The sequence below is a fragment of the Oryx dammah genome, unplaced genomic scaffold (assembly GCF_014754425.2).
Source record: "Oryx dammah isolate SB20612 unplaced genomic scaffold, SCBI_Odam_1.1 HiC_scaffold_28, whole genome shotgun sequence".
Classification (NCBI taxonomy): Eukaryota; Metazoa; Chordata; class Mammalia; order Artiodactyla; family Bovidae; genus Oryx; species Oryx dammah.
The window spans coordinates 33,017,820-33,035,540 of NW_024070212.1; the positions used below are offsets into that span (position 1 = coordinate 33,017,820).

The 17,721-nt window shown below is 36.7% G+C and overlaps 1 protein-coding gene and 1 long non-coding RNA gene across 5 annotated transcripts in view; one reads left to right on the top strand and one right to left on the bottom strand.

Annotated features, from left to right (window-relative positions):
- WDR47 (WD repeat domain 47) overlaps window positions 1-15,229 on the top strand; it is a 63,262-nt gene extending 48,033 nt beyond the window's left edge. For 2 of the 4 annotated variants that reach the window (XM_040232155.1, XM_040232153.1), the window contains exons 9-15: window positions 1,074-1,149; window positions 3,230-3,387; window positions 6,458-6,627; window positions 7,155-7,331; window positions 8,032-8,163; window positions 12,024-12,242; window positions 13,880-15,229. In XM_040232155.1, coding sequence (XP_040088089.1) covers window positions 1,074-1,149; window positions 3,230-3,387; window positions 6,458-6,627; window positions 7,155-7,331; window positions 8,032-8,163; window positions 12,024-12,242; window positions 13,880-14,022 — 1,075 coding nt within the window. In that variant the 3' untranslated portion in view covers window positions 14,023-15,229. The remainder of the gene's footprint in view (window positions 1-1,073; window positions 1,150-3,229; window positions 3,388-6,457; window positions 6,628-7,154; window positions 7,332-8,031; window positions 8,164-12,023; window positions 12,243-13,879) is intronic. The other 2 variants (XM_040232157.1, XM_040232154.1) reach the window with 2 other exon arrangements.
- Window positions 7,436-17,683, bottom strand: LOC120856761. Its single transcript, XR_005719471.1, has 3 exons — window positions 17,592-17,683; window positions 15,958-16,073; window positions 7,436-8,173 (listed from the first exon to the last, which is right to left on the bottom strand). It is a non-coding gene; the product is annotated as an uncharacterized LOC120856761 (long non-coding RNA).
- Window positions 17,684-17,721: the final 38 nt, after the last annotated feature.

The window sequence follows — 17,721 nt, forward strand, 5'->3', positions numbered from 1 at the left end:
CATTGTGATCTGATCCTTTGACTGAGGACTGCTGCTTTTTCTATAGAATTTTTTAGGACTAGTGTTCTAAAGCTTCATGATATACATCAGAGTAGGTCTGTTTTACTTCATTTTTCTGGATACTTCATGGACTCTTTTAATCTAGATTCATAAATAATAGAATATTGAAAACATTTATGTAGCAATTTTCTTAGCTCTATTTTCTATTTTTTTGGGGGGGGTATTATTTTTATCTTCCAAGCTCTTTATTATTCTCTAATTTTCCTTAACTTTTTAGATAGATATTTTTCTTACATTGTTTCCTCTTGTATTTCTAAGGATTTTAATTATATTTTGGTAGCTCTTGTTTCCTTAATTGTCTTTAGTCTCCATTTTAAACTTTTGTTTTGCTTTGGCTGTGTCCTATGACTTGCGGTATCTTAGTTCCCTGACAAGGGTTGGAACCTGTGTCCCTTGCAGTGGAAGCATGGAGTCCTAACCATTGGCCACCAGGGAATTTCCTAGACTCTGTTTTTTTATTTAGGAGGCTTTCTTCAAGCATTTGTAAGAAGTGAGGTATTTTTTTTAAATGTCTAGTTGGAAGGAAGGGCCACAGGTATGGATGCATCTGTTTACCTGTTGGCCTCACAAAAAAGTGATTAAATAGAAACACTGTTTTATTGTGGGACCCTCAACTGTCTAGTTTCTGTTAGTCTCCTCTTGGACGAGATAATTGTTCTAAAGAGCAATCCAGTTTCCTCCTTGGGTTAAAACTTAACCATAGTGACCAGGATTCTGGAACTAAGGAGGGAAAAGGTCGTGGATATCTTACTATGAAATTTGTACAGTTTGACTAATCTTTTTCCCAGAATGGCTTCTCATTCCTTCCTTACAACTAACTCTGCTTTGTGTTATGGAATCTAGCATCTCTTTAACAAATGGCTCCAGAGAGTAATTATGACTGGGATCAGTGTGGGTTATAAATAAATATTATGACCCCCAAAGAAATAAATCTTAGAGATTGAAAGGGTAAATTAGTTCCTGTTTTGATATTCAGAGTAAATGGTACTTGAATTTCTTTTCTATTCACACAGTTCATCAGAACTTTCGGTTATTAAGCCACCTCTTGGAGATTCTTCAGGGAATCTATCAAGATCAAGAGAGGAAGAGGTAATACTTAGGGGAAGGCGGTTTCGTTATTTTTATATTTACTTGCAAAGGAAGTATATTTACTTGTCAAGGAATTCTCAATTTAAGGAAAGAACCATCTTTAAGTAGTCCTTATTGTTAATGGCGGTAGTAATCGCAAGGTGGTTGAGTTTTCACTGAGTGGAGTGAAGGGGTTGCTGAGAAATACCATTTTGAGGGCATTCATCTTAATGGTTCAGTGGTGACCTTGGTGCACGAGCTGGAGCTGTCACTACTCTCTGAACCCTGCGGTTAGTTAGCTAAGATATTTAATATCTTTACTCCTTTGGACTGTGCATCAATACATTTGTTTTTCGCTTTGGAACCAGATATCCTTCCCTAACTAGTATACACCTTCACTCTGTCTTATTTTCTCTAGTTCAAATTTTAATCCCATAAACAAAGTTATTATTTCAGATGCTTATAGGACCAAACAGGTGACATAAATGAATAAAGTTGATTATTTTTGTGATAAGTTCATAGGAATTTTGTCCCTTGCACAAAGAAATATGCTGACCTAATGTTTCCAGTTCTTTCGATTTTCAAGAAAACCTAGAAAGTGGGATTTTTATGTGAAGTCTATTTTTTAAATGTCAGCAGACTTTTAATAAATTTAAATACACTGGAGAAGAGCAAGTAAGATTGTGGCTCTGCCACTTCTGCTATAAAGCGACCCTTAGTAACTATTATTGGAGAAGGCAATGGCACCCCACTCCAGCACTCTTGCCTGGAAAATCCCATGGACGGAGGAGGCTAGTGGGCTCCAGTCCATGGGGTCACTAAGATTCGGACACGACTGAGCGACTTCACTTTCATTTTTCACTTTCATGCATTGGAGAAGGAAATGGCAACCCACTCCAGTGTTCTTGCCTGGAGAATCCCAGGGAGGGGGGAGCCTGGTGGGCTGCCGTCTGTGGGGTTGCACGGAGTTGTACACGACTGAAGCGATTTAGCAGCAGCAGCAGTAACTATTATTAATGTGCCATTGGCCATGTAATCAACAAGTCATTCCCCTCCATTTTTCTTATCTACCCATGTTATTCATTTGGTAAATAGTCAACCTTTCTTGTATATGGCTTAATCAAAAATGTAGTATTTCTAGTCAAATACATTGATATGAATAATATAAGAATCCAATTCAGTTACGTAAGACAGAGTCTAATATGTCAGGTTTACCTCCTCCTCCCCAGTGAGGATGTTTTGCTGCATACGTAAAACTTTGGGTAGGGAGATGCATAATCTCTTCATTGATAAAATCACTGTGGGTTCTAGAGCTCTCAGCATACAATCAGAGCTGAAGTAAATTGCCTTTGGAAAGTATGAATGTCAAGTATATACACAAAGACAAAATTTTGGTGGGTCTCTGCACCACCCCCAGCCTGGAGGGCTTTGTTCCAGGTCCAGGGTCCAGTCCTAGTCTGGGTAGCAGGGTGGTTTCAGATGACACCAATAGTAGGAGTCACCAAAGCTTTTAGACGGTGCTGTTGGAGAGTTTTCCTTCCTCAGAGGAGGGAGGTGAGCAGACAAGTTGACAGTTGAAAACAAATGAGGCTGAAATTAAAGGTCCTGATTAAAACCATTTTTACAGTTTTAAAAGGGTATTTTACAATTTGAATTTGAAATAGTAAAGTATTCATTTCTGGAGATAATGGTAAACTTTTTTTTAAACCCTAAAGTGATTAAATAATAGTATTTTATATTTCCTACTTTTAGAAACATGAACAGTGGTTTGTTGTAAGAACTATAAATGTGGGCTGTTCTTTTCTTGACAGTTGAAGAGAACTTAATATGAGAATGCATATTCTTATGTTTTGTCATGGAAAAGAAGAAAAACTTGAATGTCTATGAGCTGTCCAAGCTTAGTTTAGCAATGAGTAGCAAAAACAGAAAAATTTGGTTTATTTTAGATTTGCCATTCAAAAGAATGTATGCTTGTATTGATAGTGAATAGTAAAGTGATAAAGTGAATAATACAGTTCAAATGAATTTAAAATGGGATAAAGATGAATTCTTTCAAATTCTTTTTTTCATAGAATGACTTTCATATTCATTCTGCCCATAGGATGATAAATCAAAGAAGCAGTTTGTTTGTATTAATACCCTAGAAGACACACAAGCTGTTAGAGCAGTGGCTTTTCATCCAGGTGGTGGTCTATATGCTGTCGGTTCAAATTCAAAAACTCTGAGAGTATGTGCCTATCCAGAAGTAATTGATCCAAGGTAAGGAGAGATGGTTTGTAGTGCCATATTTGCTTTAGTTTTTAATTTAGCTATATGGCCCCCTTTTTAAGAGTCGCCTTTTCAGTAGTGTTTTTCTTTTCCTTTTTTTAAGCTTTTACTTTTTTGTTTTCAATACTTAGGAAATATATATAAGAATCACCAATTAACTTTATAAGTTTTTTTTCATAAAAATGTTTTTAATTAGGCCACTGTCCACTCAGTAGCCTAGTTTTCTTTATTTCTGTTGGTTTTTCTAATTTTTTAAAAAAATCTGCAAGATCTTTATATTCTAGTTAAATTACATAAAGACAAAGTAATGCTAGTTATAGACTTGGAGAAAAATTAGAATGTCTTATACCAATAGCTTCAAAGAAGTATTAGGTTGAGGTGTGTGATATTTGACCGTTTTGACCTAGAAAGATTCAGTTTTCATTTGGTCAACCAAACTATGATTTTAAACTCTCTTGTTTTAACAGATTATGGGATTTGAAAATAAGGGATATATCTTTAAAGGCATATGTTGCAAAAAAAAAAAAAACAACCAAGCATATGACCTTATGTATTAGGTATACAACTAATTCTTTAAAGTTACTGAGAAAGCAAATATCTTAGATGTAATCTCACAGAAAACTAGATTTGGGCTCTTTTTTGTCAATTTATTTGTTAAAGCTTTTACTGTCAAAATAAATGGGCATGAACTATTTGGTAGATTTTGTGGTTAGAGAAATGGCCACAAATGGAATAGTTTTCGTACCAGTAGACAAAAACATTCAAGCAAAACAAGCCACAGAGCTTAAAATTTTAAATATGAAAAGTAGTACATATCATAATGTGTTTTGGAAATTTTTTACAACCCTTAAGGCTTTTTTTTTTATTATAACCTATTTGGAGAACAGAGGGGTGAGATTATTTATTTATTTGCATTTTTTGGTATATCTCTGCATCTGAAACTAGAAATATAGGCTTTTGGTCTGTAGTAGCATTTAAAAGTTGAGAAAAGGAATATGGATCATGTTAGGTGATAGTAATGTCATTTATTGGTGCTATAGGATTATATGAGAGAGAATAGGCAGAATTCCAGATCAGAGAGTGGAAAAGAGCAACAATTAGGAGGCGATGCCAAAGACTTTATATATTTAGGGTTCATCTGATCTTAAACTGACTCTCCCTTTTTGTGTTTTTCATGCTGGCACAAGTATTTCATAGACTCTTCTTGAAGAAACTGATTTTTATGAAAAATACATTCATTTATTTAACAAATATATTTTGAGCTCCTTCTCTGTGCTAGGCTTTGGGGATAGTTGCGAGTAAAACAAACATGTTTATTGACCTTATGGAACTTCTTCTGTTTTAGAGGAGAAGGTGGACATTATCCAGATAGACACACTCATAAATGTAATTATACATTGTGATAGGTGCTATGAAGAGAAACTACAAGGTGCTGTAACAGTAAGATGGGGAGATGAGGGAACTGGGGAGTCAGAGTAGGACCTCTTTGAAGAAGAGGTGTTAAAGTTGAGATCTGTGGGTGAATAGAACCTAGCCATGTGAAAACAAGGAAGAAGATAAGGTTAGAGGGATCATGAAGTGAGAAAGAGCTTGGCTTTTTAAGGAACCAAAATGAGTTCAGATCGGCTGGAGTATGGTGAGCAGAGTGTGATAAGGCTACAGAAGTAGATGTGAACTGAATTACGCAGAGCTTTGTGTCCACTTTGGGTTTTATGGTGACTGCAGAGGGAAGCTGTTTGAAGTTTTCAACAGAACAGTACTGTGATAAACTTTGGGTCAGATGACAGTAAGATTAAATGTGAAGAAAAAGGTAGGAGGCTGTTGTCAATGGCTGGTGTGATGGCAGTGGAGATGGAGCAAAATGGATGAAGGTAAAATCCATTTAAAGAATTAGTTGGCCCTAGCAATGAACTTGATATGCAACTAAAAAGAGAATCTTTTGATCTGATTTATTTTCTCTATCACTATTAAACACCTTCTAAGAATTGAAGATTTATCAATATTCTTCTTGTTCTTTAAAAATTTCTTAATTACACAGAAGTGAAGATTAGTATACACTGAAATGCAGTAATTGTCAAGATTTTTGTTGTATTTGCTTCATCCTTTTTGTTTGCTGAAGTATTTTAATGGATATGTCATTTCACCCTTTAGGATGGTTCTCCAAAAACATGTATTAATACATTTTCTTACAGAGACTTGATATTATCATTATACCTAATAAGGTCTTAAGTGTATGTTTTAAAGTACAGATAAGAGGCTACTACTCCACTAAACCAATGTTAGCTTCCCATTAAAGGCCAAGCTCTCAAGGAGCATGGCATTTAAGACCTTCCTCAGTTGGACTTGCAGCTGCTCACCCATCCTATCTTTCTCAGTTTCTGGAATGCCCCAGGTTTCTCCCAGCCCCACAGACTTTTTCCCATGCTGCATGCTGGACTGGTCTCTCTACTGTGTTTTATCTTCACTGAAGCAGTTCACCTGCCTTCATCTTTTAGTGTAATAATTCTCCCTGTCCTTTAAGGCCTAGTACCTTGTACTGGACTATAACATTTATATTCAATACTTCTTTACTGTATGTGGATAGTCATGAAACATCTATCCCTGCCAGATATTAAACTCAGGACAGAGCTGTAGCTACTTTTATTTTTTCTCTATCCTTTGTCTTCTCTTTGCCTCAGGCAGTTGCTCATATTATATGTTTGATAAATGCTTATCACACTTTTTAAATTTGCAAGACTTACAAGCTCTTTTTTAGAAATTTTTTGAGTTTCTGAATTAAAATCCATGAAAAATATGTGAAATGAAGACTTAAAAATATTCTGTTCTGAATGTGGTCTGAAATAAGACTCAAGATTAGTATAATAATGATTAATAATTATATGTTTGGATTTTGGTTTTAAATATGCTTTAAATTGGTTGCATCTAAGATTTTACAAAGTGTTATTAACATGTTGTCTGATATGTTTTTGCTCTCTCCCTCAAGAACAACCATAATACAGAAACTTCACATTCATTTACTAAGCAAGAAATTGAAATATCTTTTTACAATTTTTCTTTCCAGTGCACATGACATACCTAAGCAGCCAGTGGTACGTTTTAAAAGGAATAAACATCACAAAGGATCCATTTACTGTGTGGCCTGGAGTCCCTGTGGGCAGTTACTTGCGACAGGGTCAAATGACAAATACGTCAAAGTGCTGCCCTTCAATGCAGAGACTTGTAATGCAACAGGTAGGGGCCGAGTATGTAAGCAGTAGCCTCCTAGTGTGTTCTTTATGTTTCTCCATGTGTGTCTGTAATACAGCTCTGTACTGTTTTTAGTAAAATCTAAGAATATACCCTTAAGAATTGTTTTACAATTGCTTGCATTCGTGAGGCATTATTCTTTTTTAGTAAATTCTTACAAGGTGGCTGGGTGAATAACTTCCAGTGGGTGGCTGGGTGAATAACTTGTATTCGTGAATATTTTCTAGAGTATCTGTTTTTTTTCTTTCATTTTCTTTTGAGATAAAAGCCAAGAAGGTAACTCTGCATATGGCTCTGTTTTAGTGATGGTGGTAACTGAGTCGATATTTTGATTTCTTAAAGATTTTTTTTAATTCAGTAAAATGAAATTGATTATTATATCAATCCCCAAATGACTATAGAGCATACCACTCTACCATTCTCCTCCTCTTGGTCAGTTTGGAGGCAGTTTAACAATCTTTAAATTATCACAGTAAGTTGAGCAGTGTCTTTTTTTAAAATTCTTATTGCTGTTTCAGGACCGGATCTGGAATTTAGTATGCATGATGGGACAATTAGAGACTTGGCATTTATGGAAGGCCCAGAAAGTGGTGGAGCTATTTTGATAAGTGCTGGAGCAGGGGATTGTAACATTTATACAACTGACTGTCAGAGAGGACAGGGCCTCCATGCTCTGAGTGGACATACTGGTATGTGATATCAGTCTCAGATGCTACTGTTCCCTTTGTTCATCCCATGCTTTTTTCCCCATGCATTTTCATTAATGAGGGTATATTGCATCAAAAGGGATTTCTTCAGGAGAAGAACGTTTTATTTCAAAAACTGAGTCAAGAACTTTGGATATCACCACAGTAACTGTAGCTGACATTTTCCTGTTTGCTAAAGCCTTTCTTATACACATAATTCCTTAATTTAACCCTCACAACAACCTTATAAGCCTGAAGTTCTGTCTCCATTTTATACGTGAAAAAAGCAAAACTTGAAAAGGCAAAATGACTTGCTTATTGTCTTACAGCTGAACATGACAGAACAGGGGTGTCTCCCCAGGTCTCTCCCTTCCAAAGCTGGGGATGTAACCCTGCAATCCTGTGTTTCCTCTTTGGAAATTCTGCCATAATTTCAAATGGTACTTTTTTTTTCAGTACTAGTTATGATGTCCTGAAATATTTGACTCACCACAAAAGGTTTAAGTTTATGATTTTGATACAAGTTTTACTGAATTTAATTTTTTGAAAATTGCCAGTGTATTTGATATATGTGGAAAATCTCTACCACACAGTTTGAGTAACTAGATTATAAACATGCTCAACAATAAAGAATACTTAGCTTTGAATGTGTTATAGCAAATTACTGTCCCACAGTAATAACTGACTCTCTGATCTTTTATAGGGCATATTTTAGCACTTTATACTTGGAGTGGCTGGATGATTGCATCTGGTTCCCAAGATAAGACTGTTAGGTTCTGGGATCTTCGAGTACCAAGCTGTGTTCGTGTTGTTGGCACAACATTCCATGGAACTGGTAGGTTTTTCTGGAATTTAAATACATTTATGTGAGAAAGAAACTTTATAAATTGCATTGACCTACTTCTTCACCCCTGCAAAATATGTTAAAAAATAGGAACAATATAAATACTTGGTATTTTATTGAGTAAATTCTTACTTTAAATTTACTTTAAATTCTTAAATTCCTTCATCTGTTATTTTATTTGTAAAAACAGTATTCAACTAAGGAAACCAAGACCCAGGGAGATTAAGTATCATGCCCTAATTATTCTGTTAGGGCATTTTAGAGCTCAGACCTTTTAAAAGAACATTTTTAAATGCATACATATGGCAGAAATTGAACAAAAGGTTATAGATCATTTTCTTCTTACTCCCATTTCTTGGTGTCTTTCCCTAAGGGAACAGTTTCTTATTTATTGTTCTAGAAATACTCTGTAAGTATATAACCAAAATGTTTGTGTATATTATAATTTCCCTTCTCCTTTAAACACACATATACACAGACACAAATTGTACCATATTTGCCTTACTTTTTTAACTTAACATGGATTGCTCCATGTAAACTGAGGTTACTGCTCTTTGTGTTATATAGATCACCTTTTAAAATATTGGTATCTTAAGAGTGACACAGTATTCTGCCATTATGTTTATTTTAGAGTCCCTTTTCTGCCTTTCTATTTTTTAATAGCAATTCTAAGGTACTTTTCCAAGTGAAAATGCCTGTCTTACATTCTTAATTTTTTTGTTTTCTTTGAATATGCTTTTTCCTCTCAGCTTTCATGGACATTGTTCTGTACTTTGAATCAACTCAGATATGTTCTTCCACTTGTCTTCTCATGGTCAAGTGCTACTCATATTTGGCCTCAGCTCTTTCTGGCACCTAGCCAGAAAAGTCTTCTTTGCCTTAATTGGGACCTTACTGTTATTTCTGTCTTTGAACTTCATTTATTTCCTTTAGACTTTTTATCAGTTCTTAAGATTATATATTTGTGTGTTTTTTGCTGGTCTCCTTCAATATAAGTAGATTTTAAGTTTCACAAAGGCAGCAGCAATGGCACCCCACTCCAGTACTCTTACCTGGAGAATCCCATGGACGAAGGAGCCTGGTAGGCTGCAGTCCATGGGATCGCTGGGAGTCTGACATGACTGAGTGACTTCACTTTCACTTTTCACTTTCATGCATTGGAGAAGGAAATGGCAACCCACTCCAGTGTTTTGCCTGGAGAGTTCCGGGGATGGGGGAGCCTGGTGGGCTGCCGTCTAGGGGGTCACACAGAGTCGGACACGACTGAAGTGACTTAGCATAGTGCCTGGCCCAAAGCAGTAGTGTTATAATAACTGTTGAATAAATGAACCTAGATATCTGTTGTCACCATAAACTTTGCATGTGTAAAGCTAAACTTATTATATCCTCTCTTCTTCCAATTTTCTCTGTTTTTGATAATGGTTCTTTTATTTCCTTATGCACCTAGATTTGAAATCTGGGGCTCATTTTTGACTTCTTTTTTTTTTTTGCCCCCAGTCAGGCAGTTAATTCCCAAGACTATTGATTCTTTATTCAGTTTTTTCCTGAAATCTGTGTGTCAACATTCAGGCCCTTATTCTCTTGATTATTCTGCTATTCTATCTTATCTTCCAGTGGGTTCCCTTCTGTAGTCTGTCCATTTTAATTTGATACACACTTTCACATAATCTTCCTAGAACACCCCTTGGATCATGTAAGTCTCTTGCTTAGAAACCTGCAGTGATGTTGTACTCTGTACAGGAACAAGCTCATACCCTACAGTTTGGCTTTCAAGATGCTTGACAGGTTTAGCCCTAACCTGCTTTTATGTCTTAGCTATAAGCTACCTTTTATGTTAATGTGTTGAATCAAGTAACTCCAGCCAAACTAAACTACCTATCCTTAAATGTTTTTATTCTTTTCCTTTAAACATCTTCTCATGTGATTCTTCCTGATAGCCTCTTTTCTATATCAAAAATTCAAGCAAAGATTATTTTTAATTACATGTATGTATAACACATGTAAATGCATTCTCTCTTATTTATACTGTTTACTGTTCTTCAGGATCTAACTTATGTCCCCTTTTTCTGTGAAGTCTTCCCAGGCTACTTTGGTCTACAGTAGTGTTTGTCAACCTTATTTTCATTATTGCTTCCCCTAAGGGGAAAAACAAAATTAATTTTTTTCCTAACAAGAGAAATTAAATACTAAGGAATGAGATTTTGGTTTGGTAGGGCTAAACTTTGAAGGGCTACAAACCCTTGTTAACATTTAGTATTTTTTTTTGTCCACTGAGAACCATTTTGCACCCCCTTGGAGGCATTGCCAAAGCCTTTGACTGTGTGGATCACAATAAACTGTGGAAAATTCTGAAAGAGATGGGAATACCAGACCACCTGACCTGCCTCTTGAGAAACCTATATGCAAGTCAGGAAGCAACAGTTAGAACTGGACATGTAACAACAGACTGGTTTCAAATAGGAAAAGGAGTACATCAAGGCTGTATATTGTCACCCTGCTTGTTTAACTAATATGCAGAGTACATCATGAGAAACGCTGGGCTGGAAGAAGCACAAGCTGGAATCTAGATTGCTGGGAGAAATATCAATAACTTCAGACATGCAGATGACACCACCCTTACGGCAGAAAGTGAAGAGGAACTAAAAAGCCTCTTGATGAAAGTGAAAGAGGAGAGTGAAAAAGTTGGCTTAAAGCTCAGCATTCAGAAAACGAAGATCATGGCATCTGGTCCCATCACTTCATGGAAAATGGATGGTGAAACAGTGGAAACAGTGTCAGACTTTATTTTTCTGGGCTCCAAAATCACTGCAGATGGTGACTGCAGCTGTGAAATTAAAAGATGCTTATTCCTTGGAAGGAAAGTTATGACCAACCTAGATAGCATATTGAAAAGCAGAGATATTACTTTGCCAACAAAGGTCCGTCTAGTCAAGGCTATGGTTTTTCCAGTAGTCATGTATGGATATGAGAGTTGGACTGTGAAGAAAGCTGAGTGCTGAAGAATTGATGCTTTTGAACTGTGGTGTTGGAGAAGACTCTTGAGAGTCCCATGGACTGCAAGGAGATCCAACCAGTCCATTCTAAAGGAGATCAGCCCTGGGATTTCTTTGGAAGGAATGATGCTAAAGCTGAAATTCTAGTCCTTTGGCCATGTCATGCGAAGAGTTGACTCTTTGGAAAAGACTCTGATGGTGGGAGGGATTGGGGGCAGGAGGAGAAGGGGACAACAGAGGATGAGCTGGCTGGATGGCATCACCAACTCAATGGATGTGGGTTTGGGTGAACTCTGGGAGTTTGTGATAGACAGGGAGGCCTATTGCAGTTCATGGGGTCACAAAGAGTTGGACATGACTGAGCGACTGAAGAACTGAACTGGAGGCATTGCTGTGTGGCCTAAAGGGTCTGACCTGTGGATTCAGAGCTTATTTTTAGTTCAGTTCCTGTTGGTAGTTAATTATGTGTTGCTTGGAGATATTTCCCACACTGTGTCCTAAAACATATTTTGTTATTTAATCTTTTGTTCCCAGCTAGACTCTGAGCTAGGCATAGGAGAATTCTGGACACTTAATCAGCAGTGAGAACACTGCATTGGGAAAAGTGGCTCATCTATTGCAGTATAGGTAATGCTCCAGGGGGTTCTCCCAGAGGACCAAAAAAAAAAAAGATCTTTCTCATTTCTCACAGAATCTTGCTTCTAAGGATGCAAGTATTTATCAGTTGACTATTGGACTCTTCCATAACTGAACAGTATTAACAAGCTGTATTAAATCTTTAGTGTATGATTCAGTGAAAATAAATAGCTGTTGAAGTGTAACTGTATTGACTTTTGCATATTGAAACATTTCATTCAGGCAGTGCAGTGGCATCTGTAGCTGTAGACCCCAGTGGCCGTCTTTTAGCTACAGGACAAGAAGATTCCAGCTGCATGTTATATGACATAAGAGGAGGAAGAATGGTGCAAAGTTACCACCCTCATTCCAGTGATGTTCGCTCTGTTCGCTTCTCTCCTGGAGCTCACTACTTGCTAACAGGATCCTATGATATGAAGATAAAGGTGACAGACCTACAAGGTGATGGAAGTCGCTCTTCCCCCCCTTTTTTTTAGTCTTTCCTATTGTATTTGGGGTCTTTCTTTTATGTTAATCTAGTGTAATTGACTATACATCATTTTCAAGTTTCAGTTTTATAGCTTTTATGAGCAAATTACTTGGTAATGTATTGTGACAAATTATTAAACCAAGTGAATAGTCTTATTTTTATTGTTAAATGGTTTCTAAAATATTTAAAAGAATCAACATTATATTGGATCATTTTGAGTTCAATGATAGTAAATGTTAAAATATATATTTATACACTCCTATTTACTACTTTAAAATACTTAGGGTATTAATATAATCTGTATATTTCCAGTATCTAATTTTTTTAGAGAGATGAATAAGACAGGTAACTTTCTTACAGATGGAGCTTACATTTTAGAGGCCAATAAAAAGCAAACTAATAAACAATGTAATTTTAGGTATTGGCTAGTGCTATTAAAAAATTATCAAGGTAAGAGAAAGTAACAAGGTAAACAGGGGAAACCTATGCTAGACAGGCTAGAGGAGGTCTCACCAGGAAGTGCCATTTGCATAGAGACCTGATGAGAAGAACAAGCCATGCCAGGACCCTAGGAACAGACCATAGGTCAAGATGCTGAGGCAGGAATGGGTTTGGTTTAATCATGACACTATAGGAAACCAGTGTGGCTGGAATTTAGTGAACCAAAGGAAAGAGAATAAATCAGAGGCAGGGTTTTGTAGGCATTTTAAAAAGCAGAATAAGAATCCTTTGGAAGATTTAAAACAGGAAGTGATATGGTCTGAAATTTTAAAATATAATTTTGAGTTATAGGGACAGTGGATTATAAGTATAATTATTAGTGAGGAGGCAACTGGACCAGTTCCATGGGAGATGATGATGGCTTGGACTAGGGTTGTAGAGGGAGAGGTATAATAGTAAGAAGCGACTGAATTAGGAATGTATTTTAATTTGTTTTCATTAGATTTGGGCAGGGAGGGAAAAAGGAATCAGTGCTGATTCCTACGTTTTTGGCATGAGCAAAGCAGATGGTACCATTAATTGAGATGAGGAAGACAGGTAGGGAGAGAAACAGGTTTAGGCAAGAAAAGCAAGAGTTTGCTTTAAACAAACTTAAGATGACTGTTAACGCAATCAAATGAGATGTCGAATAGCTACTTGTATACTAGCCTGAAGCTCAGGTGAGAAGTCAAGGTTGGAGATGAAATATGCATGGATGGTGTAAGTATCTAAATGGCTGTGGTAGCATGGTACTAGATGAAATTTCATAGCAGGTTAAGTAGAAAGGAAACAAATTTGAAAGCTGACTGCTGGGATTCACCAGAATTTAAGTCAGGAAGAAGAGGGCAGTCATCAAAGGAGACTGGGGTGTAGTGGCACTGAAGGCGAGGAGATAGGAAGAGTGAGAGGGTTTCAAGGAGACAGTGGCAGCTGCGTCATGTGGCTGTGTAGGTGTTACCAAATACTGCTCGTGTAATTAGGTCTTCAGTAATTTAAATTGTTTAAACTTTTCAATGTACTATATTGATGTGTTAGGCTTTTATATACTGTAGTGTCTTAAAGTGATAGGAGGTCTATGAAATCTATGCATATTCCGTAATGTAAATCAAATCTCTTTTCTTTAATTTAGGAGACCTCACCAAACAGCTTCCTATAATGGTGGTGGGGGAACACAAAGACAAAGTGATTCAGTGCAGATGGCACACCCAGGATCTTTCCTTCCTGTCATCCTCTGCAGACAGAACTGTAACCCTCTGGACTTACAATGGATAGAGTACAGCCAATGTCAATCTATGCAGTGAAAGCAGAGACTTGAGACTACTGAGTTGAGAACATTACGAAGCTGAAGATGGATTGACCTGGAAAGTGGCTTAGCACGAGGAAGCCCCTTATTACCATGTACCCCTGTGATAGGAGCTGTTGGGTGGTGTTATTCTGCAGTGCTTTGAGTCTTCCACGTGAGCTCGTGCTGCTGTGACCAGCTGTATGTAGTCTTGTTGCCAAAGTCTGCGGAAGAGCTCTTACGTTGTCAGTGTGCACTCAAAGTCAAGGTGGATGTGTGTGTTTGGTTTAGTATTAAACGCATTCCTTGATCTTTGCCTAAATAACAGTTTTATATACATACTGAAACTGAACTATACTTTAAGCATATTACTACATGTAATGCAACCAAGTTCTACACAGATTAAACATAGGTATTCAGAAATTACTTTTGCTTTTCTCACAACCCCTGAGGATACTGTCTCACTTTTCAGCTAGAGGTCAGAATTTTATGTCTCTCCGGAGTTACATTGTTACTTTAAGGATCATTATGGAGTTTTAAAATGGATGGAAAACTGCTTCTTAGTGCATTATGTGGTATAGGCCTTTTCTTTTTTCTTAAACCCAGGGATATAATTATTACTTTGTCATATTATTTTGTTTCAGGCTTAAAAGGTAAACGTGTTTGCTTCAGAAACTTGTTCATTTCAATTTTTTGAATGCAACAAGATACCTCCCTTCTAAACTGTACTGTAGGCAGAGCAGCAGCGTTATGTGATGCAGCACTTGATGGTACAGTAAATTTACTGGCTAGCATTTTTCCTCTTAAAAATTGAAAACTTTGCCATAGACTATAGCATGGCTTGAAATGCTATGTCTGCATGATAATTTAAAATGGGAAATTTAAATTTTGCACTCCAAAAGCTTATTTGGACTTTTTTTTTCTTGCACTGTTTTGTGTAATTCAGAATAATGGTTTTATTTCTATGGTATTGTAGATCCTAACATTTATGTACCTTTATTTTCATATTGTACAGTAATTTACTTTAAATTATTAAATAGGCTATTTATTTTAAATGCATTTGAGTTGGTTCTAATTATTGAACTGTCTGTGCACTGTATGTAGCAAGCATTTTTAATCTATTGTATACAAGTGGAAAAGGTATTAGAAGTGTAACTGTGCTATTATTTCAATAAAGACCTCTTCACACCTAAACTATTCCTGTCTCTCAGTGTCTGTGGTTTTAAATCTAGAATGCTGTTTCTCCAGTTTACTCGGCAACTTTTGTGTCTTCTCTTTTATTCACTATCTAGAGAAATTTCTCCCCTGAATATCCTGTGAAAGTTGATTAATAAAGCAAGGCAAAATGTATAAATTCTAAGTTAGACTGCAGCTACACTGAATTGAGTACTTTAGAAACGAAATCTGATTAGTTTGTGGCTATTCAATAGTACCATTTTCCTACCTCTCAGGTATGCAGAAGGGAATTTTGCTAAAAACAGGCCAGTCTCCTTTAGTGTACTTTCATACTTAGTACTACACATTCTAGATATTATAGCAGGTCATTAGCGTTAAGTTTAAAAGTAGGGAAAAGGCGGGGGGGCAATTTCTTGAGGTAAACCAGATCAACTTCATGGTAAAAAGTGTTTATAAAATTATGTCTTCTACCTCCATCACTGTCAGAAAACTTGAAGATCTTCCCATATGTTGGGTATTCATTTTCCCTTTGCAGTGTGTTAGATAATAAGCACTAAAAGTTACCTTATTTCAATAGCTATCTGGTTACATGTCATTTTTTCTGTGTATCCTCACTGTCTTCTGCATGGAAGTAAATAGATTTCTTGGAGCTTCATGTGAAAGAGAAGAGAACTGGAGTATCTACGTTCTCTGACTCCTCAGTTGGGGAGTTCATGGAAGGAGAGTGGGGACGGGAGGGTGGTACAGACCTTGATTTCTCCCTTGCAGAAGCTTCAGAGGTCTGATTCAAGTTTCATTTTTATTTTATTTTTTTGGCCATGCCATGCAGCTTGTGAGATCTTAGTCCCCCGACCAGGGATTGAACCTGTGTCACGACAATGAATGTGCTGAGTCTTAACCACTGGACTTCAGGGAATTACCCAAATTTCATTTTTTAAATGTTTAAGTGTTTTTAAAAATTGAGATAAGCCAAAAGACATAACAGTGAAAGGGTAACCCATGAAATCAGAGAAAATACTTGCAAGTCATGTCTCATAATGGATTAATATTCAGAATATATAAAGGTCTCCTATCAAAAATCTAATTTAAAAATGGGCGAAAGACTTGACATTTCTTCAAAGATGACAGACAAATGGCCAATAAGCATGTGAAAAGATACTCTTATCAGTAATCATTAGGGAAATGCAACTGAAAACCGCCTCACACCCAGTAGGAGATCCACTATATAAAAAAAAAATAACAGGGACGTCTCTGGTGGTTTAGTGGTTGAGACTGTGCTCCCAATGCAGGGGGTACAGGTTTGATCCCTGATGCAGGAACTAAGATCACACATGCTACGCAGTGTGGCCAGAAAACAAAAACAAGTAGCATGTGGAGAGACTGGAACTCTTGTGTACTGTTGAAGGGAATACAAAATGGTGCAGCCGTTGTGGAAAACAGTATGGTGGTTCCTTAAAAAAATGAAAAACAATTACTGTTTGATCCAGCAATCCCACTTTAGAGGTATATATGCTCAAAATAACCAAAATCAAGGTCACAGAGATATTGTACACTGATGTTCATAGCAGCATTACAAGAGCCAAAAGGTGAAAGAAACGAGTCCAACGGATAAATAAGCTGTGGTATACAACACAATGGAATAATTTCAGCCTTTAAAAAGGAAGGACATTTTGATACATGTTATAACATGGTTGATCCTTGAGGATATTATGCTAAGTGAAATAGGCCAGTCACAGAAAGACAAATATTGTATGATTCCACTCAAGGTACCTGAAGTAGACAAATTCATAGAGATGAGTATCTATGGTGATTGTCCTGGGCAAAGAGGAAATAATGAATTTTACAAGGTGCACAGAGTTTCAGTTTTGCAGGATGAAAAAATTTATGGAGATGGGTGGTGGTCATACTTGCACAACAATATAAATGTCCTTAATGACAATTCTACTCTTAAAAATGGTTAAGATGATAAATTTTGTGTCAGGTGTATTTTACTTTAAAAAAAATTGTGAAAAGCAACACGCACACTCAAGTGTACCACATAATATGCCAAATTTTAACATACTTTGAAATTTGCTGCCAATAACTTATGGACACCTTTCATTCCTCCTAATGTGTAAAATTCATTATTTCCTCTTTGGAGAACTTTCTGAACCTGCAAGGCCAATACTTAAGGACAAAAATCAAAGAAAAACTTACTATTTCCAATTACTACAAAGCGTGCACTCTCCAACTCCTCCCCAGTACCCAATACTACAGGACTACTGTTGTCATTAACCATGCCCCATTAAAATACTTACGCTCAGAACAGATTTATGTTTTATTGCAAATGTTAAGTATTCGAGAACTTAGAGAAAATAAATCGATAATAAAATACGCTTCGTACCCGTTTAATATATTTGGCTTCGAAGTAAGATTTCACTTGCAGCGAGCAGCTTTTGAGGATAAAGAAACGCAGGCCTAAAACAGGCCGACGGAGACCGGCCCCGCCCCCTTGACGGGCCAATCAGCCGCGC